This window comes from Erythrolamprus reginae, chromosome 6 (assembly GCF_031021105.1).
Source record: "Erythrolamprus reginae isolate rEryReg1 chromosome 6, rEryReg1.hap1, whole genome shotgun sequence".
NCBI classification, from domain to species: domain Eukaryota; kingdom Metazoa; phylum Chordata; class Lepidosauria; order Squamata; family Dipsadidae; genus Erythrolamprus; species Erythrolamprus reginae.
Window position 1 is genome coordinate 4,135,935 of NC_091955.1, and position 22,141 is coordinate 4,158,075.

General features: G+C 39.3%; 1 protein-coding gene across 5 annotated transcripts in view; it reads right to left on the reverse strand.

The window, feature by feature from the left end:
* LOC139169220 (platelet glycoprotein 4-like) overlaps window positions 1–22,141 on the reverse strand; it is a 90,438-nt gene that overhangs the window by 10,410 nt on the left and 57,887 nt on the right. For all 5 annotated transcript variants that reach the window (XM_070755094.1, XM_070755098.1, XM_070755096.1 and 2 more), the window contains exons 3-9: window positions 17,461–17,621; window positions 14,272–14,416; window positions 11,179–11,361; window positions 9,459–9,550; window positions 7,326–7,372; window positions 5,522–5,591; window positions 1–67 (exon numbers count right to left, since the gene is read on the reverse strand). The exon at window positions 1–67 is cut by the window's left edge and continues 124 nt beyond it. In XM_070755094.1, coding sequence (XP_070611195.1) covers window positions 1–67; window positions 5,522–5,591; window positions 7,326–7,372; window positions 9,459–9,550; window positions 11,179–11,361; window positions 14,272–14,416; window positions 17,461–17,621 — 765 coding nt within the window. The remainder of the gene's footprint in view (window positions 68–5,521; window positions 5,592–7,325; window positions 7,373–9,458; window positions 9,551–11,178; window positions 11,362–14,271; window positions 14,417–17,460; window positions 17,622–22,141) is intronic.

Consider the following 22,141-nt stretch of genomic DNA (forward strand, 5'->3'; position numbering starts at 1 on the left):
GATGACGTAGCGATAAAGTGGGATGCCTTTCACCATCTGCTCGCTTTCAAATTTTGCTGACATGGACCTGTTGTGTTAAAAAATAGTAACAATATGAAGCAGCGCTGTGAAGGATGATATGCCTATGATTAAAATCATCTTCATTTATCTTTTATTATTCATTATCTTTTATTATTATTACAAATTCTCGCAGCCAACCCACACTCAGTAAAAGACCTTGGAATACTAATTGCAAACGACCTAAGTGCCTAAAGCCCCACTGCAACAATATCGCCAAAAAGGCTTCCAGAGTTGTTAATCTGATCCTACATAGCTTCTGCTCTGGCAATCTCTCACTACTGACTAGAGCCTACAAAACCTATGCCAGACCCATTCTCGAATACAGCTCATCTGTCTGGACCCCATACCACATCTCAGACATCAACACTCTCGAAAACGTCCAAAGATATTTCACCAGAAGAGCCCTTCACTCCTCCACTCGAAACAGAATACCCTACGAAAATAGACTATCTATCCTGGGTCTTGAAAGCTTAGAACTGCGGCGCCTAAAACACGATTTAAGTATTGCCCACAAGATCATATGCTGCAACGTCCTTTCTGGTCAACGACTACTTCAGCTTCAACTGCAACAACACAAGAGCACACAACAGATTCAAACTTAATACAAACCGCTCCAAACTTGACTGTAAAAAATATGACTTTAACAATCGAGTTGTCGAAGCGTGGAACTCATTACCGGACTCAATAGTGTCAACTCCAACCCCCAACACTTCTCCCTTAGACTCTCCACCGATTGACCTCTCCAGGTTCCTAAGAGGCCAGTAAGGGGCGTATATAAGTGCACTGATGTGCCTTTCGTCCCCTGTCCAATTGTCTTCCCTTATCTCTTATATCATATATACTCTCTCCCTCCCATCTACTTCTCTTCTTTTGACTTTCTATTTTTATATATATTACTTAATGTCTATTCTCTTCCATATGTATTGTATATTGGACAAAGAATAAATAAATAAAATATATAATATATACATGTATTAGAAATTGGAATTCAATTGGAAACTAGATGTAAGATTTATCACTAAAATATATGATATAAATGGTAATAATAAGGATACTTTCTAGTTACATAGCTTGAGAAATATAATATTGATACAAAGAATTTTATGTATTACTATGTATAACACTACTATTTTTTCAAATTCCGTGATTTTGTATCCTCTTTCCCATATCCCTTTTTCTCTTCTGTTCATGCTTCCCTCCCCCCCCTCCAGCAATCTTATCTATGGGAATTCTCAGTTATCCAGGTCACGATTATCCCAAAGGGAATTTTTCAAAACGCAACTGGACTTCGTTTTTCCTTGAAGACAGATGGTTATCCAACATCTGTTTAAAAACTTCCAGTGTTGTGGCATTCACAACTTCTGGAGTCAAGTTGTTCCACTGATCAACCGTTCTGACTCTCAGGAAATTTCTCCTTAGTTCTAAGTTGCTTCTCTCCTTGTTTAGTTTAGTTTCCACCCATTGCTTCTACCCTCAGGTGCTTTGGAGAATAGATTGACTCCCTCTTCTTTGGGGCAACCCCTGAGATATTGGAAGACTTGCTATCATGTCTCTCCTGGTCCTTCTTTCCATTAAACTGGACATTTGTATTTGTATTTATTAGATTTGTATGCCGCCCCTCTCAGAAGACTCGGGGCAGTTAACAACAATAAAAAAGACAATGTGAACAAATCTAATATTAAAAATAATCTTAAAAACCCCAATTTAAAGAACCAATCATACATACAAGCCATACCATGTATAAATTCTATAAGCCTAGGGGGAAGGGAAATTTCAATTCCCCCATGCCTGACGACAGAGGTGGGTTTTAAGGAGCTTGCGAAAGGCAAGGAGGGTGGGGGCAACTCTGATATCTGGGGGGAGCTGGTTCCAGAGGGTCGGGGCCTCCACAGAGAAGGCTCTTCTCCTGGGGTCCTGCCAAACGACATTGTTTAGTCGACGAGACCCTGGAGAAGGCCAACTCTGTGGGACCTAATCGGTCGCTAGGATTTGTGCAGCAGAAGGCAGTCCCGGAGATATTTCTGGTCCGATGCCATGAAGGGCTTTATAGGTCATAACCAACACTTTGAATTGTGGCGGGAAATTGATCGGCAACCAATGCAGACTGCGGAGTGTTGGAGTGACATGGGCATATTTGGGGAAGCCTATGATTGCTCTCACAGCTGCATTCTGCACGGTCTGAAGTTTCCGAACACTTTTCAAAGATAGCCCCATGTAGAGAGCATGCCCAGTTCCTGCAACCATTCTTCTTATGTTTCAGCCTCCGGTCCCCTAGTCCTCATTGTCCCTCTTCTCTGCACTTTTTCTCGGGGTCTCAATATCCTTTTTGCATTGTGGCGACCAAAACAAAGAATTTCTCCAATTCTTTGCTATTTCTTTGGTTCACGGCACAGATGTAGAGAAATATACAAATAGTGTATACCATCTGTTTGCTGTTTGGCCATATTGCTGGGAGGGCAGAGGTCTTTTTCTTCCCCCAAAACTAAGGTGCGTTCTTATATTCCGAAAAATACGGTAAATTGTGATTGGGGATTGAAGGAAAGGCCTCGTTGGTTCATAGAAACATAGAAGTCTGACGGCAGAAAAAGACCTCATGGTCCATCTAGTCTGCCCTTATACTATTTTCTGTATTTTATCTTAGGATGGATATATGTTTATCCCAGGCATGTTTAAATTCAGTTACTGTGGATTTATCTACCACATCTGCTGGAAGTTTGTTCCAAGGATCTACTACTCTTTCAGTAAAATAATATTTTCTCATGTTGCTTTTGATCTTTCCCCCAACTAACTTCAGATTGTGTCCCCTTGTTCTTGTGTTCACTTTCCTATTAAAAACACTTCCCTCCTGGACCTTATTTAACCCTTTAATATATTTAAATGTTTCGATCATGTCCCCCCTTTTCCTTCTGTCCTCCAGACTATACAGATTGAGTTCATGAAGTCTTTCCTGATACGTTTTATGCTTAAGACCTTCCACCATTCTTGTAGCCCGTCTTTGGACCCGTTCAATTTTGTCAATATCTTTTTGTAGGTGAGGTCTCCAGAACTGAACACAGTATTCCAAATGTGGTCTCACCATCATTCTATATAGTGGGATCATAATCTCCCTCTTCCTGCTTGTTATACCTCTAGCTATGCAGCCAAGCATCCTACTTGCTTTTCCTACCGCCTGACTGCACTGTTCACCCATTTTGAGACTGTCAGAAATCACTACCCCTAAATCCTTTTCTTTTGAAGTATTTGCCAACACTGAACTGCCAATACAATACTCAGATTGAGGATTCCTTTTCCCCAAGTGCATTATTTTACATTTGGAAACATTAAACTGCAGTTTCCATTGCTTAGACCATTTATCTAGTAAAGCTAAATCATTTACCATATTACAGATGCCTCCAGGAATATCAACCCTATTGCACACTTTAGAGTCATCGGCAAATAGGCAAACCTTCCCTACCAAACCTTCCCCTATGTCACTCACAAATATATTAAAAAGAATAGGACCCAGAACAGATCCTTGTGGCACACCGCTTGTAACCTGACTCTGCTCAGAATACTCGCCATTAACAATAACTCTCTGATGTCTACGCTTCAGCCAGCTGCAAATCCATTGAACTATCCAGGGATTAAGTCCAATCTTCACTAATTTATCTATCAGCTCTTTATGTGGAACCGTATCAAAGGCTTTGCTGAAGTCCAGGTAGGCAATATCCACGGCACCACCTTCATCCAACACCTTTGTGACATAGTCAAAGAAATCAATGAGATTAGTCTGACATGATTTGCCTTCAGTAAAGCCATGCTGATTTGGGTCTAATAAGTTATTGTTTTTTAGGTGCTGATTTATCCTCTTTTTGAGTAGAGTCTCCATCATTTTAACTACAACTGATGTCAAGCTAACTGGCCTGTAGTTACCAGCTTCTTCTCTACTGCCCTTCTTGTGAATAGGCACAACACTGGCCATTCTCCAATCCTCAGGAACTTCTCCTGTTAACAAGGATTGGTTAAACAAATCAGTCAGGGGGGTAGCAATGACAGATCTGAGTTCTTTAAGAACTCTGGGGTGGATGCCATCTGGACCCATTGCCTTATTTATCTTTAATCGTTCAAGTTCTTCTAAGACATCGGCTTCTAAGATCACTGGAGCTGAATCCGTACAGCTGGAAGCAATGCTATATCCCTCTATAGTATTATTTTGTAAGGTGTCTTTTGAGAAAACTGAACAGAAGTAGCTATTGAAATGGTCAGCGATCTCCTTATTCCCATTAATGCATGTATTATTCCCGGTATTAAGCTTCGTGATGCCGCAGTTTTTCTTCTTCTTATCATTAATATATCTGAAGAAGGTTTTATCCCCCTTCTTTACAGATTTGGCAATTTCTTCCTCTTTTGAGGCTTTAGCAGCATATATTATCTGTTTCGCCTCCTTCTGTCTCATTTTATATACCTCCCTATCAGCTATACTTCCAGACTCTTTATACCTCCTATAGGCAGCCTTTTTTTCATTGACTATAGCCCTTACATCATTGCTAAACCATAGCGGTTTCTTCTTCCTTTTACCTTTAGTTATTTGTCTTACATACAGTCCAGTGGCTTTTAAGATGGCCTTTTTTAATACACTCCACTGGATGCTCGCTCCTGCCATTTTATCCCTCCCCTTTAATTCATTATCTAAATATTCTCCCATTGCATTAAAATTTGTTTTTCTGAAATCCAATACTTTGGTTGCATTATAGGATTGCTCACAATGAGTTTTTACATCAAACCACAAACATAGATGGTCACTGCAACCTAAATTTTCTCCCACCTTGACATCTGAAACCCAATTCCCATTCGTAAAAACTAAATCTAGAATATTCTCCCCTCTAGTTGGTGTCTTAACCAGCTGTGCCAGAGCTGCTCCTGTAAAGGCCTCTACTATATTCTTACTTTTGCATGTAAGGGCACTGGGGATATTCCAGTCAACATCAGGCATGTTGAAATCACCCATAACCACAATATCTCCCTTTACTGCCATTTGGGTAATTTCATCCACCATCCTGTTGTCATATTCCTCGGATTGCCCTGGAGGCCTATAGATCACCCCAATTCTAATGACAGAACCTTCTTTATTTTGCATGCAAATCCAGAGAGTCTCTAGATCTTGACACGTATTTTGAATTAGTGTTGTTTTTAGACTTTCTTTAATATAAATGGCTACTCCACCTCCCCTTCTCTCTATTCTATCCTTCCTATACAGTGTATATCCTGGTATGGATATTTCCCATTCATTAGAATCCTTAAACCATGTCTCAGTTATGGCAACCAGGTCCAAATTATCTCTAGATATTATGGCCATTAATTCACAGAGCTTGTTGCTCAAGCTTCGAGCATTTGTGCACATTACCCGAAGAACATTATTTTCGTTATTAGTTTGCCCCTTATCATCAACAACTACATCTATATTATTTGCAAGGTGGTTTACCTGCAAATATCGGATGAAAAGAATTGAAGGTCTTCACTCTTGTCCAGGAAAGGGTGGAACGAAGCCCCATCTGCGGGTTACAATCAGAAGATCTTGTGAATTTTGAGCCTCCTGGCAAATTTGGACTTACAGCCTGGAAAACCATTTGTCGAACAGTAGGGACCCAAGACTAAAGAAAAGTCGGCCTCTCTGCTAAAAAAATGCTTAGACAGGACAAGGCTGGACCACATAGCAGAGCATAGAACAGAATGCAGTACATCATAGAATTGAGAATAGAAAAGAATGGAAGGGAAGAGAAGAGAATAAGGACATAGAGTAGAGTAAAGTGGAATAGGAATGTAATAGAGAATAGAATAGAATTGTAATAGAGAATAGAACAGAATAGAATTGTAATAGAGAATAGAATAGAATAAAATAGAAATGTAATATAGAACAGAACAGAATAGAACAGAATAGAATAGAATAGAATAGAATAAAATAGAAATGTAATAGAGAATAGAATAGAATTGTAATAGAGAATAGAATAGAATAGAAATGTAATATAGAACAGAATAGAATAGAAATGTAATAGAGAATAGAATAGAATAGAATTGTAATAGAGAATAGAATAGAATAGAAATGTAATAGAGAATAGAATAGAATAGAATTGCAATAGACAATAGAATAGAATAGAAATGTAATAGAGAATAGAATAGAATAGAAATGTAATAGAGAATAGAATAGAAAAATTAAGAATAAGAATAGAATAGAATAGAATAGAAATGTAATAGAGAATAGAATAGAATAGAAACGTATTAGAGAATAGAATAGAATTGTAATAGAGAACAGAATAGAATAGAATAGAATAAAATAGAAATGTAATAGAGAATAGAATAGAATTGTAATAGAGAATAGAATAGAATAGAAATGTAATATAGAACAGAATAGAATAGAATAGAAATGTAATAGAGAATAGAATAGAATAGAATTGTAATAGAGAATAGAATAGAATAGAAATGTAATAGAGAATAGAATAGAATAGAATTGCAATAGAGAATAGAATAGAATAGAAATGTAATAGAGAATAGAATAGAATAGAAATGTAATAGAGAATAGAATAGAAAAATTAAGAATAAGAATAGAATAGAATAGAATAGAAATGTAATAGAGAATAGAATAGAATAGAAACGTATTAGAGAATAGAATAGAATTGTAATAGAGAATAGAATAGAATTGTAATAGAGAATAAAATAGAATAGAAATGTAATAGAGAATAGAATAGAAAAATTAAGAATAAGAATAGAATAGAATAGAATAGAATTGCAATAGAGAATAGAATAGAATTGCAATAGAGAATAGAATAGAATAGAATAGAAATGTAATAGAGAATAGAATAGAATAGAAATGTAATAGAGAATAGAATAGAAAAATTAAGAATAAGAATGGAATAGAATAGAATTGTAATAGAGAATAGAATAGAATAGAAATGTAATAGAGAATAGAATAGAAAAATTAAGAATAAGAATAGAATAGAATAGAAATGTAATAGAGAATAGAATAGAATTGTAATAGAGAATAGAATAGAATAGAATTGTAATAGAGAATAAAATAGAATAGAAATGTAATAGAGAATAGAATAGAAAAATTAAGAATAAGAATAGAATAGAACAGAACAGAAATGTAATAGAGAATAGAATAGAATAGAAATGTAATAGAGAATAGAATAGAATAGAATAGAACCTTGCCTATTTTTATGCATGTGAAAAAATTTATTGTGTTTTCTACACATAAATGAGCATTCAATATCGTTCCATTTTACACTTACCTGTGCCATTCACCATATCACAATAACTTTTCCAGCGTGTGACGGTCCTTTGTAAAAGAAAAAAAAAAAAAAGAAAAATCACGTCTAGCTTAAATGCCAGGCAGTTTTCTTAGCTAAACAATTGCTTCCTGAATCAAAGGAAATTAAACCAATACAGAGACACCTATACTATCTCAAGGTCTCTTATATTCATATTCTTTACAGGAGCAGGAAGGAATTGAAAAAATAATTTAGGATGGGCTAAGAGGACTGTGCATAACTTATAAGTGTCAGACCTCTTCTATCCTGAGCATTCTGACAAGAAAGACCCTCGATTCCAATTTGGGATTCAAGTGACACTTTTACTGAAGCTAGTTGGTTACAGCCAATGATGGGCTCCTATGGGTATAGTCAGGGGTGGACAAATAAATGGAAACACTTGACTTTTTAGCATCATAATGTTTGAACATGTTCAAATCAATCAATACTTGACATATTTTAATGCTGTTGTTTTTTTAAATTCTGTTATTTGATATGTTTTTTTAAACTACCCTTTTTTACAAAAAGATATTGACAAAGTTGAACGGGTCCAAAGACGGGCTACAAGAATGGTGGAAGGTCTTAAGCATAAAACATATCAGGAAAGACTTCATGAACTCCATCTGTATAGTCTGGAGGACAGAAGGGAAAGTGGGGAAATGATCAAAACATTGAAATAGGTCAAAGGGTTAAATAAGGTCCAGGAGGGAAGTGTTTTTAATAGGAAAGTGAACACAAGAACAAGGGGACACAATCTGAAGTTAGTTGGGGGAAAGATCAAAAGCAACGTGAGAAAATATTATTTCACTGAAAGAGTCGTAGATCCTTGGAACAAACTTCCAGCAGACGTGGTAGATAAAACCACAGCAATTGAATTTAAACATGCCTGGGATAAACATATATCCATCCTAAGATAAAAGAAAAGAAAATAGTATAAGGGCAGACTAGATGGACCATGAGGTCTTTTTCTGCCGTCAGTCTTCTATGTTTCTATGTTTTTAACAGAAATTTAAGGAAATGGGTTATAACCTTCTAGAAATGGCAGACCTCTCAGACTTTCAAAGAGGCCCAATTGTTGGTGCTCGAATGGCAGGTGCTAGTGTAACAGAAAGTGCCCGAATGTTTGGCGTTTCAAGAGGTCATATCTCAAAAGTCATGACTGCTTATGAAAGAGAAGGGAAAACATCCTCAGCCAAGCACAGGTCTGGTCGAAAGTCGAAGTTGTCTGAGAGAGACTGTTTGGACTCTAAAGTGAATGGTTAGAGTGAATTGCAAGACCGCAGCTCCTAAAATCACTGCAGAGCTCAATAGACACGTACAGAACCTGGTTTCCTCAAAAACTGTTCGAAGGGAGCTTCACAAATCTGGATTCCAAATCTGGATCTTCAAGGTGTTTCCATTATTTTGTCCACCCTGGTATGTGTACATACATATACAGTTTATATACTCTAGTACAGTGTTTCCCAACCGTGGCCACTTGAAGATATCTGGACTTCAACTACCAGAATTCCCCAGCCAGCATTCGCTGGCTGGGGAATTCTGGGAATTGAAGTCCAAATATCTTCAAGTGGCCAAGGTTGGGAAACACTGCTCTAGTAGATAATGTGTACTTTTGAGTGCCTGTGTTTAATATGTATGTAAACATATGGCATAATTAATTAGCAGATTTTGGATGTTCAGTAATAGTAAATAGATAGTAAATTTAATAGTAAATGAGGCAAGGAGAGGCCAGGCACCCTAACCCTAACCCAAACCCTGGTGACCTCAAGTTGGCCACCTTTAAGCCAGTCTCATGTCCTTTAAGCCACCCCCAGTCACATGACCAGCAAGCCCCTCCCACTTGGTCACATGGCCAGCAAACCACACCCACAAAATAAGCCACACCCACAGTATAGTAGTACAAAATTTTGCAGCCCTTCATTGGGTAACACCCCACCTTTTAGGGACTCTTTGGTTTGCAATCCTTTCTCAAGATTGTGTCTTTGGATCTCTCAAAACAGAAAGGACTGTTAAACTGGGGTATTTAACAAAAATACAATATATTGTATTATTCCCCAAATATACAATATACAATAAAAATACAATATATTGTATTATTCCCCAAATATATTATACCTGCTATTATTATAAGTGAAGATATTTCCTTTCTTGGCTAAATCACATTTCCCAGAGTAAATTCGGTAAGGGCCATCAAATGTTTCGTTGTACTTGAATGAGAGAAAGAAAGAGAAGAGAAAGTTAATTTTTGATGCAAACAGGCTCCATCATTGAGCTAAATTGGCTATTATTTAGAAATCTGCTGTGCAAAATCTAAGATATGAACATTTTTCATTTCATTTCCTGCGCCAACTCAGGAAGCTCAAACTGCCCAAGGAGCTGCTGATCCAGTTCTACAGAGGAATCATTAAGTCTGTCATCTACACCTCTATAACTGTCTGGTTCGGTTCTGCAACCCAACAAGACGGACACAGACTTCAGAGGAGAATCAGAACTGCAGAAAAAACAGTGGCTGCCAACCTGCCTTCCATTGAGGACCTGTAGACTGCACGAGTCAAAAAGGGGGCTGTGGAAATATTTACTGACCTCTCACATCCTGGACATGAACTGTTTCAATTCCTACCCTCAAAATGTCACTATAGAGCACTGCCCACAGGATAACTAGACACAAGAACAGTTCAAATACCATCACTCTGCTAAACAAATAATTCCCTCAATACTGTCAAACTACAGTATTTACTAAGTCTGCACTAATATATTTTTTTAAATATAATCTTTATTACAAATAAATGGGGGAAGGGAATACAAAAAACAAAAGGTCTGTTTAGACATTGGTACAAATTCGTGCAGTTTTAAAGTATGCAATTCTAAAATAGTATACATATTTACATGGGGGAGGAAGAGGGAGATGAAAAGTTAGAGCAGGGAAAAAGGAAAAAGAGGGGTAGAAGGAAAAAGAGAAGAAAGAGACGAGCAAAAAGCAAGAAATGAAGAAGGAAGAGAAAATAAAAACAACTAAGTAAGAGAAGAAAGAGCGAGAGCATATAGAGAAAAGATAGGACCAGCAAACAGCTGGTGTATCGTATCCTTACGACGTAAAGTTCGTATTTATCGTTGGAGTGTCCTTCCCTTTCTTTTTAAAGAGTAATTGTAAATTTCTATTGGTTAAATTAGGACTGTAGTTTTGCTATTACTACTAAAAAAGCACTGAAACGGTGTCTTTTTAAGAAAGAAAAGGGAGGGGCAGCTTGGAGGAGTAAAGATTTTGCATGCTTGCAAAGGCACTGAAATGGTGTCTTTTTAAGAAAGAAAAGGGAGGAGCAGCTTGGAGGAGTAAAGATTTTGCATGCTTGCAAAAGCACTGAAACGGAGTCTTTTTAAGAAAAAAAAGGGAGGGGCAGCTTGGAGGAGTAAAGATTTTGCATGCTTGCAAAAGCACTGAAACGGTGTCTTTTTAAGAAAGAAAAGGGAGGGGCAGCTTGGAGGAGTAAAGATTTTGCATGCTTGCAAAGGCACTGAAACTGTGTCTTTTGAAAAAAGAAAAGGGAGGGGCGCCCCCCTTTCCTTTCTTCCTTCCCACTCACCCTTTAGCCTAGCCTTGCTTCTTCCACCCGCCCCCTTTAGCTGCTCCTCCCTGCCCTCTGTTCGCCTCCCTTCTAAAGTTTGGGATTCTCCTGAAAGATTTGCACACATTATTTGCTTTTACATTGATTCCTATGGGAAACGTTTCATCTTACGAACTTTTCACCTTACGAACCTCCTCCTGGAACCAATTAAGTTCGTATGATGAGGTACCACTGTATATCTTTTCTTTTATATACATTAAGAGCATACTTACAGGGTAGAATACGCCTACAGTTGTTTTAATCTTTCCTATTGGGATTTTCTTCAAGAAGGGATCTTCATAGCCCCAAAGTATTTCTTTCACAGTTCTCGTTTGGAGGAAATGCGAGTTGGAACTTTTTATATAGATATTCATCATGGCTTGAACAAAACCCACTTTATTCGTAGTCGGTGCAACCTGGAGTAAACACCAATAAGACTTAAACTTTTGACACTGGGATGCAAATCGACACAAACAGCCTTGAAGTCAGTCCAGTAATGCGTTACTAGCCGGGACGCAACACACTGCTCACCAGTAGCGAAAATGCCCGAAGGGCGGATGTGCATCACCAAGCGAGATTTGGCCATTGCTCATGCACAGGAAACAAAATATCGCATGTGAATATGTGTGCGTGCAAGATTTTGGCAATTTTCAGATTTTTTTTCCTCCCGGGCATGTGCAGAATAGATAGACAGACAAATGAAAGAAAGAAAGAAAGAAAGAAAGAAAGAAGGAAGGAAGGAAGGAAGGAAAGACATTAGATAGATAGATAGATAGATAGATAGATAGATAGATAGATAGATAGATAGATAGATAGATGACAGATGACAGATACATAAATACATGATAGATGATAGATGGATAGATGATGGATGGATGGATGGATGGATGGGTAGGTAGGTAGGTAGGTAGGTAGATAGATGACAGATGATAGATACATAAATACATAATAGATGATAGATGGATAGATGATGGATGGCTAGATGGCTGGATGGATGGCTAGATGGCTAGATAGATAGATAGATAGATAGATAGATAGATAGATAGATAGATAGATGGCTAGATATATATATATATATATATAGATAGATAGATAGATAGATAGATAGATAGATAGATAGATAGATAGATAGATAGATAGATTAGATAGATAGATAGATAGATAGATAGATAGATAGATAGATAGATAGATAGAGACAGACAGACAGACAGACAGACAGACAGACAGACAGACAGACAGACAGACAGACAGACAGAGACCGAGAGAGAGAGAGAGAGAGGCAGAGACAGGGACAGACAGAAAGATAGACAGACAGACAGATTTTTGTGTGTATTTAAATAGCCTCATTTCAAAAATTGGATACAAATACAGACTACGTCGTTCTGCCCATCCAGCCCAAGAGGTTCAGGCAATGTGTTTTACTGGGGACTTTGCCATCTCTGGAGGTCAGAGTGGCTCCTCTAGAGACGTTACCAAGCAGTAATAATTGGTACCTTTGTTAGCCATCTCATCAAAGTAGCCGAGAATAGAATGGACCAGGGGAACCGAGACGTTTCCGTAGTCTCCAAAGACCGAAATGGAAACGGTGCTGGAGCCGTGGAACATACACCGGCCAGGGTAAACACAACCACAGCATAGTTTGTGGGAAACACATCGGAGTCAAATGGACCAATTTTAGGGTATCTCTCAGGTGAATCCTCAGAGAAATCCATGATGCTAAAGAGACTAAAAGTGAACATCCCCAAAACTTTACCCTTAGATTATCTACGGTTGACCTGTCCAGATTCCTAAGAGGTCAGTAAGGGGCGAGTACAAGTGCACTATAGTGCCTTCCGTCCCCTGTCCTATTGCTCTCCTATATCTCCTATACCTTTCTTCTATTCCTATATCTCTTCTTCTATTCTTTCATTGATATGTTCTATTCCTATAACTTCTTTCTTAGATATATTTTATTATGAGTATCTCCTCTATATCCTTCATCATGTATTTTACTATGTGTATATAGATATATACCCACTAAAACCCTCATTGTGCATTGGAAAAAATAAATAAATAAAATAAATAAATCCCTCCACAATGCTCAGCATCCCACATACCAGTAATGGGCTGTTGGTTCTGTGTATGTGTGGAAGCAAAGTTATCAGCCAAAATTGCGAAACTCTATTCTCGCACAAGATTTCGCTTGCTATTGTATTTGCAGTTCTGTGCTAGCAAAAACTTCAGAAGAGAAGGATTAAGGGGTCGTGAATGCTTGGCTGCATAGCTAGAGGTATCACAACAAGCAGGAAGAGGGAGATTGTGATCCAGCTGTATAGAGCGCTGGTGAGACCCCACTTGGAATACATAGAAACATAGAAGACTGACGGCAGAAAAAGACCTCATGGTCCATCTAGTCTGCAATACAATTTCCTGTATTTTATCTTACAATGGATATATGTTTATCCCAGGCATGTTTAAATTCAGTTACTGTGGATTTACCAACCACGTCTGCTGGAAATTTGTTCCAAGGATCTACTACTCTTTCCATCAAATAATATTTTCTCACGTTGCTTTTGATCTTTCCCCCCAACTAACTTCAGAATTTGTCCCCTTGTTCTAGTGTTCACTTTCCTATTAAAAACACTTCCCTCCTGAGCTTTATTTAACCCTTTAACATATTTAAATGTTTTGATCATGTCCCCCCTTTTCCTTCTGTCCTCCAGACTATACAGATGGAGTTCATGAAGTCTTTCCTGGTCAGTTTGATGCTTAAGACCTTCCACCATTCTTGTAGCCCATCTTTGGAGCCGTTCAATTTTTTCAATATCTTTTTGTAGGTGAGGTCTCCAGAACTGAACACAGTATTCCAAATGTGGTCTCACCAGCGCTCTCTCTATATATCTATATAATACTGTGTCCATTTCTGAAGACCTCACCTACAAAAAGAGATGGATAAGATTGAACAGGTCCAAAGATGGGCTACAAAAATTGTGGAAGGTCTTAAGCATCAAACTTATCAGGAAAGACTTCACGAACCCCATCTGTATAGTCTGAAGGATAGAAGGAAAAGGGTGGAGATAATCGAAACATTTAAATATGTTAAAGGGTTCAAGACGGAAGTGTTTTTAATAGGAAAGTGAACCCAACAACAAGAGGTCACAATCTGAGGTTAGTTGGGGAAAAGTTCAGAAGCAACATGAGAAAATATGATTTGACTGAAAGAGTCGTAGATGCTTGGTCAATCCACAGTCACTGAATTTAAACATGCCTGGGATAAACATAGATCCATCCTAAGATTAAATACAGGAAATAAGACCCACAGATATTGTCCAGGAAGGCGGGCTTACCACAACAGCGAGGTTGACGGTGGTCACATTGTCCTCTTCTGAGCCGATTGACATTCCAGGTTCAAAACGGACGATATTTGGCTGGAAGTACGTGAGGATGTCATCAGTATATTTGGTGATGTTTACTTTGGACTTATAACGCATCCTTTGAGGGTGAGAAAAAAGGAGAAGACACCAATAGTTTTTCATCATATTTTTTTTCCTCCAACAAAAAAACCCCAATACATAGTTTCCAGCACAAAGTCCAGCTTAGTGTCAAACATTTTTTTTCCTTTTTACCTTGTAATCATTCGATGAAGGCTCTTATATCTCTTTCTTTCACAAAGTAATTGTAAAAACATATCATAACTACTTTATTAGATATATAGAATTATGGTTTGCAGCTCTTTCTGTTGTAATATCAAGAATTATTTCATTTGGCTTAAAATATTATGGGAAAAAATATTCTTTTTTTAAAAAAAGAATGAGCCTAACAGATTTGTAAGATTTAAATAAGAAATGAATTTGTTGACCAGTGATTAATGTAAATTGTTATTGTAATTTTTTAATATTAGAGAAAGAAAAGCTATACAGTAGTACCTTGTGATACGAACCCCTCGTCTCACGAACCTTTCGAGATACGAACCCGGGGTTCGGGAATTTTGTGCCTCTTCTTACGAACTTTTTTCACCTTACGAACCCGCCACCGCGAACGCCGAACCCGGAAGTTTGGCAAAAGTTCGGGTTCGGCATTTGGGTTCGGCTGAGAAGCACTGCCGCCCAGCTGTCACCGTTTGAAACAGCCGGGGGGCTTCTCAGCATTCTCACGAACCCGAACCCGGAAGTTCGGCAAAAGTTCGGGTTCGGCGTTCGGGTTCGGGAGGCCGCCAAGAAGTGCCGCCGCCCAGCTGTCACCTTTGCAGAAGAGCCGCGGAGCTGTCATCCGGTCAAACAAGGGGTGGGGAATCCCAATAGGGAATTCCAAAGGCGGAGCTTTGATGTCACGGAGACGTCTTTCCTGGCCGGCCGAAACGTGGACTCCAGGAAGGACGTCTTCCTTTCCTTTTTCCTTAACTTTCCTTCTTCCTTCCCTTTTCCTTTCCTTCTTCCTTCCTTCCTTCCTTCCTTCCTTCCTTCCTTTCCTTTCCTTTGAGGCTTCTTCTGATATATTTTGCAGTACTCTGTGAATCCTGATGCAAAGCCATAATCCCTCTGCCTCCCAACCCAAAGCGCCCTGTTCAAATATTGTTTCAAATATTGCTTTTCAGATGACCACCCAGAATAGCAAACCACACACAAACACAGACACACAAACACACTTGAAAGAAGCTTTCTGTTATTATTATCCTGAGGACGCAATCCAACCCAAGGCAAATAGTTACCTTGGGCCAAGCCAGAAAGCCTCCTATACAATATCCCCATGGAGATCAAAGCAAAACAAAGTTGGTTTGTAGAAGCTGGATGTTAAAAAAGAAAAAGAAAAAAAAACCACTGGTCAACTTGCTCTAGAGAGTTGTATTCAGGCACAACAACAACAAACCACTTAAAGTACAACTTCTGTGTGGCGTTCTTGGTTTGCAATCTAAGACCTGCTAAACTTGCCCTCTCCAGATACATTGGTACCTTTACCTAAGAATGCCTCTACCTAATAACTTTTATACATACAAACCGGTGTTCAAGATTTTTTAAACTCTACTTAAGAACCATTTTCTACTTAAGAACCCGAGCCCAGAAAAATTTCCAAGGAAATTTGAGAGCAGCACAAAGACCCAGCCAGTTTCCTGCCATTCCTCCTTTAATCCCGCCCATCTCGGGCTTTTCTGGGCTGCCAGAGGAGCCTTTTGGTGGCGCTTAAGGAGGCTTTGGCAGCCCAGAGCGAATGAAGCATTTTCCTTTTTCTGGGCACTTGGAGAGGGAAGAAACCTCTGCCAGCGCCCAGAGAAAAGAAATGCTCCCTCTGCTCTGGGCAGCCCAGAGCGAACGGAGCATTTTCCTTTCTCTGGGCGCTTGGAGAGGGAATACACCTCTGCCAGCACCCAGAGAAAAGAAATGCTCCCTTTGCACTGGGCAGCCCAGAGCGAACGGAGCATTTTCCTTTCTCTGGGCGCTTGGAGAGGGAATAAACCTCTGCCAGCACCCAGAGAAAAGAAATGCTCCCTTTGCACTGGGCAGCCCTGAGCGAATGGAGCATTTTCCTTTCTCTGGGTGCTTGGAGAGGGAATAAACCACTTTGCTGTGGTGACTCCCTTGTGCTGCCTTCCATACACCCGGTGCAAGATTGCCTCCCAGAGCGTCTGGGCACGGAAAGGCAAAAGGGGGCTCTTTGCCCAGGCCAGATCAACTTGGCTCAGAGCCCGTATTTTTTTTAAAAAAAAAGCCTTAAAGTTTTGAATTATTTTATTCCCCTCACCTCACCTTCTAGCTTCGGCAGTGACTGTCCTCCTCCTTTTCTTCCTCCTCCTCCTCCCACCCAAATTCCAAGCTTTTATTTCTTTCCTAATAGGTTTGCATGCATTATTTGCTTTTACATTGATTCCTATGGGAAAAGTTGCTTCTACTTACAAATGTTTCTACTTAAGAACCAGCTCACGGAACGAACTAAGTTCTTAAGTAGAGGCACCACTGTATTGGGCATGGAACTACACTTCCCATAATTCCCCTTCCCCTAAATAGGGACCGTGGGGTTTGGTGCCTCTGTCCCCTTCTAATGTGATTTCAGAGCAAGAGTAGCATTTCCTCTTTCCACTACAGTAAAATATGGTGAACCAGTAGCGCATGGCGCACTGTGTGTGCAGCTTTGATTCTCTCGCATGCATGTGCACATCCCCCCAGTGTATTTTTGCTTTGTACGCATGCACAGAAGCAAAATTTTGTGAACAGACATGCAAGCACAAGAGATGGGGATTTTTTGCTTCTGTGCATGCGCGTAAGGGGAAAATAATCACCAAAATCTAATGTGCGTGTGTCCCCTTGTGAGATTTGAACATGTTTTTGCTTCCTGCACATGGGAAGAAGCAAAAACATGCTGGGACACAAACATGCCCAAGAGAACTGAAGCTGGCAATCCATCCGTGCCTGTAAGGTGCTGACATGAAGCTCCTAATAAATAACTGGATTCCTTTTGAAGCTTGGCTCAGGGCTCATGATTTAAAATAGGGCATCTGTCCAACCCTGACATCAAGAGATTCTGATCTTCACGTCTGGACCCACCTGTAAGTGTAAGGACCTTTCTGCTTAAGGATTGGAGCAGACCCATTCATCATCACGTCCTCTGGGTTCTGTACGTCAAATATCCAAAACTGTCGGTAGATGGGACTCCCTGGAACAACCCAGTTCTGATAGGCAACTGTTCCCTCTTCAATGACAGATTGCTGGAAAAAGCAAAATAACAACAATATTTTAACCCTGCTGTTCTGTTCGCAAAGACTTTTAGACCCAGAGTAAAAAAAAGGTTGTTTTTAGCTACTGGAACTGTTTTTTTGAATGCTTTTTTTCACTAGTATAATAATTGTAACATTTCTGAACACAATGAAATGAAAAATGAAATGAAAAAATTAATTCTTATTATATTATGGAAAAACCCCTCGGTTATTATGGATTGGGGAAATTCAAATTGATAAAATTGTTTTTATTTCACAGCAATCTTTAGGTGCAGGAAGGATGCACCTTCGGAGAGGGGCGGCATACAAATGTTAATAATAATAATAATAATAATAATAATAATAATAATAATAATGATAATAATAATGATAACAACAACAACAACAATAATGATGATGATGATATGATGATAATGATAATAATGATAATAATAACAATATTATTATTATTATTATTATTATTATTATTATTATTATTATTATTATTATTGAAGGCAACAATGGATGGAAAGTAATCAAAGAGAGAAGCAGCCTAGAATTAAGGAGAAACTTCCTAACAGTGAGGACAATCATTAACCAGTGGAACAACATGCCACCAGAAGTTGTGGGTGCATCACCACTGGAGGTTTTTAAGAAGAGACTGGACAGCCATTGTCTGAAATGGTATAATGCTTGAGCAGTGGGTTAGACTAGAACACCTTTAAAGTCCCTAACAGATTTATTCTGATTCCTTCCTTCCTTCCTTCCTTCCTTCCTTCCTTCCTTCCTTCCTTCCTTCCTTCCTTCCTTCCTTCCTTCCTTTTACAAAAATCTAAGCAGGCCTCTAAGAAAACAATCAACCACAACTAATGTCTATGCAGTTCTTTGACTTTGGCTAGACTGGTTGTGTTGTTCTTTAGTGAGTTGTAACCAAATTAAGTCTGCAAATATCAAAATCCTGCAATCTTCGATTTTTAGTGTTGAACAGCAGAGGGTGCACCAAACTCACTTTGTTTTTAATAACGAGAATGTAAGCCTCTCTCAAAAAACCACCAAAAGTTTTAAGCAGCATTTTTGGAATAACGTTTCGGACAGTTTTGGTATATACAGTGGTACCTCTACTTAAGAATGCCTCCACATATGAACTTTTCTAGATAAGAACCGGGTGTTCTTTGTTTTTTGCATCTTCTCAAGAACCAGAAAAGGCAGGGAGAAACCTCTATGGGTACTCTCTAGGAATCTCCTGGGAGGAAACAGGGTCGGAAATGGTGTGGAGAAGCCTCCGTGGGGCCTCTCTAGGAATCTCCTGGGAGGAAACAGGGCCGGAAAAGGCAGGGAGAAGCCTCCGTGGGGCCTCTCTAGGAATCTCCTGGGAGGAAACAGGACCGGAAATGTTGTGGAGAAGCCTCCGTGGGGCCTCTCTAGGAATCTCCTGGGAGGAAACAGGGCCAGAAAAGGCGAGGAGAAGCCTCCATAGGGCCTCTCTAGGAATCTCCTGGGAGGAAACAGGACCGGAAAAGGCAGGGAGAAGCCTCCGTGGGGCCTCTCTAGGAATCTCCTGGGAGGAAACAGGGCCGGAAAAGGTGGGGAGAAGCCTCTGTGGGGCCTCTCTAGGAATTTCTGGGAGGAAACAGGGCCTCCACCCTCCCTGTGGTTTCATCAATTGCATGCATTATTTGCTTTTACATTGATTCTTATGGGAAAAATTGCTTCTTATAAACTTTTCTACTAAATAACCTGGTCACGGAATGAATTAAGTTTCTATGTAGAGGTACCACTGTATTGACAGTACATGCGCACTGGCCTCACTAAAGCCTGGGACGGTGGGAAAAAACGGCCAAATGGGCAAACCAGAAGTTTGAAAAAGCAGACTTCCGTTTTGCCTGTTGTGCTGTTTTTCACACTCTGGAGCCTTACTTAGAAAGCGTGGTAAAATGATGTATAAATTATAGAAACATGACAATAATGTACATAAAAGGCCGTAGATCTGCTCAAAAAATGTTAAGCTATGTTAAATGGGAAAAATTAATAAGAATATCATAGCAATGGACCCATGGGACATATCGCATCATTTGTGGATTTTCCCAAGCAAAGCTGGTTTACAAGTTAAACAAGAGCGGTTTTGTTATTTTCAACTTTCCTGGCCATGTAGGGTGGGGGGTTCCCCCCCCCCCTGCCAACTAAGAATTTTATGACTATCTGGCTTTGCTTAAGATTCCCAAAGTTTCAGATTAGCAGTTGCAGCTATCAACGGTATTGGGAAAGAATCTAAAAAAAGAAAATCGGTTTGTGCAAATATTTGATTGAATTCTCAATGTCGCATTGACTGGGCTGCCTGTAACCAACATTTTTGAGATTACCGTGAATGCTGGGTTTGCTAAGGTGGGATTTCTGTGTTTTGTTTTGTTTTGTTTTGTTTTGTTTTGGTTTGGTTTGGTTTTGTTTTGGTTTTGTTTGTGGTTTTGTTTGTCTGTTTGCCTGCCTGCCTGTCTGCCTGCCTGCCTATATATCTCTCTCTATCATCTATCTATCTATCTATCTATCTATCTATCTATCTATCTATCTATCTATCTATCTATCTATCTATCTATCTATCTATCTATCTATCTATCTATCTTTCTTTCTTTCTATCTATCTATCTATCTATCTATCTATCTATCTATCTATCTATCTATCTATCTATCTATCTATCTTTCTATTTTGGGAAGGCCCAAAACCGCGGCTGATAGGAGAAACATACCCAGAACCCAGAAGGGAAACAAAGAAAAAAAATTCCTTCTTTTTTTCCTACTGGTTTTGCGTACCTGACCAAAATTTTTCTACCGGGTCTGTGTTACCTGACCGTACCCGTAGTAGCCCATCACTGCTTTCATTGCTAAGGCAGGACTAGAACTCACTGTTACTAGCCTGGGTCTGGACTAGAAGACCTCCAGGGTCCCTTCCACCAGCTTTATTCTATTCTAAACGTTATCTCAGAATGAAACGCATGAAAGAATTGCATCACAATTACTTTGGAAATCCGTGTGGGCCGTTTCCCCTCTGTGCCAGATTTGGCTGCAATGTACCCACCAGCGTGAAAAATCTAGTAAGTCATCACTCTTCCTTTTAAAAAATAAAAAATAACTTAGCTCCCATCTGACTCTGACACACTTCTGCAAAATCTTTTGTTTTTAAGGTGCATTTCTGCAAGTTGCACAACTTGCAGAAATTAAGACAAACTGTAAAAACCCCATTATTAAAAGCAGACATACACACAAACATACCATACATAAACTGTATAGGCCCGGGGGAGATGTTTCAATTCTGACAGCAGAGGTGGGTTTTAAGGAGTTTACGAAAGGCGAGGAGGGTGGGGGAAGTTCTAATCTCTAGGGGGAGCTGGTTCCAGAGGGTCGGGGCCGCCACAGAGAAGGCTCTTTCCCTGGGTCCCGCCAAATGGCATTGTTTAGTCGACGGGACCCGGAGAAGGCCAATTCTGTGGGACCTAACTGGTCGCTGGGATTCGTGCGGCAGAAGGCGGTCCCGGAGATATTCTGGTCCAATGCCATGAAGGGCTTTATAGGTCATAACCAACACTTTGAATTGTGACCGGAAACTGATCGGCAACCAATGCAAACTGTGGAGTGTTGGTGTAACATGGGCATATTTGGGGAAGCCCATGATTGTTCTCGTAGCTGCATTCTGCACAATCTGAAGTTTCCGAACACTTTTCAAAGGTAGCCCCATGTTGTGTCTTGTCATCGTTTTTATAGGGTTTTAAAAAATTTAAATACCTAAAAAAGATTTTTTTTTTTTTTTAAAAGAGGGTGATATTTTTTTTTTAAAAAAAAAGTTCCCTTATGGGGAATTTTTATGGAACAAAATACTGCAAGGATGATAAATTGTTCCCTTTGGGGAATTATCTGGGTGAAAGAACCAGAAAAAGGAACCAAAGTAATTTCCAACTAATTTTTTGGGGGGGAAACAAAATGGAGATTTCTGTCAATGGATGCATAAATCAGGCAAGGATAGATTTTTTTTCTTTTAAGTTTCTTTATGGGAGAAATATTTTTTTTCTCCAATTCATTAGAAAGAAAGAAAGAGAGAGAGAGAGAGAGAGAGAGAGAGAGAAAGAAAGAAAGGAAGAAACATAAAAAGGAAGGAAGAGGAGGAAAGGAAGGAAGGAAAAGAGAGAGGGGGAAGAAGGAAAGAAAGGAAGGAAGGAAGGAAGGAAGGGAAGGGAAGGAAGAAAGAAGGAAAGAAAGATAAAAAGGAAGGAAGGAAGAGGAGGAAAGGAAGGAAGGAAAAGAAAATGAGAGAGGAGAGAGGAGGGAAGAAATAAATAAAGGAAGAAAAAGGGAAGAAGGAACAAAAGAAAGATAGAAGGGAAGGAAGGAAGGAGGGAAGGGGAAAGGAATGAAGAGGAGGAAAGGAAGGAAGGAAAAGAAAATGAGAGGGAGAGAGAGGGGGAAAGAAAGAAAGAAGGAAGGAAGGAAGCGGAAAGGAATGAAGAGAAGGAAAGGAAGGAAGGAAAAGAAAATGAGAGGGGAGAG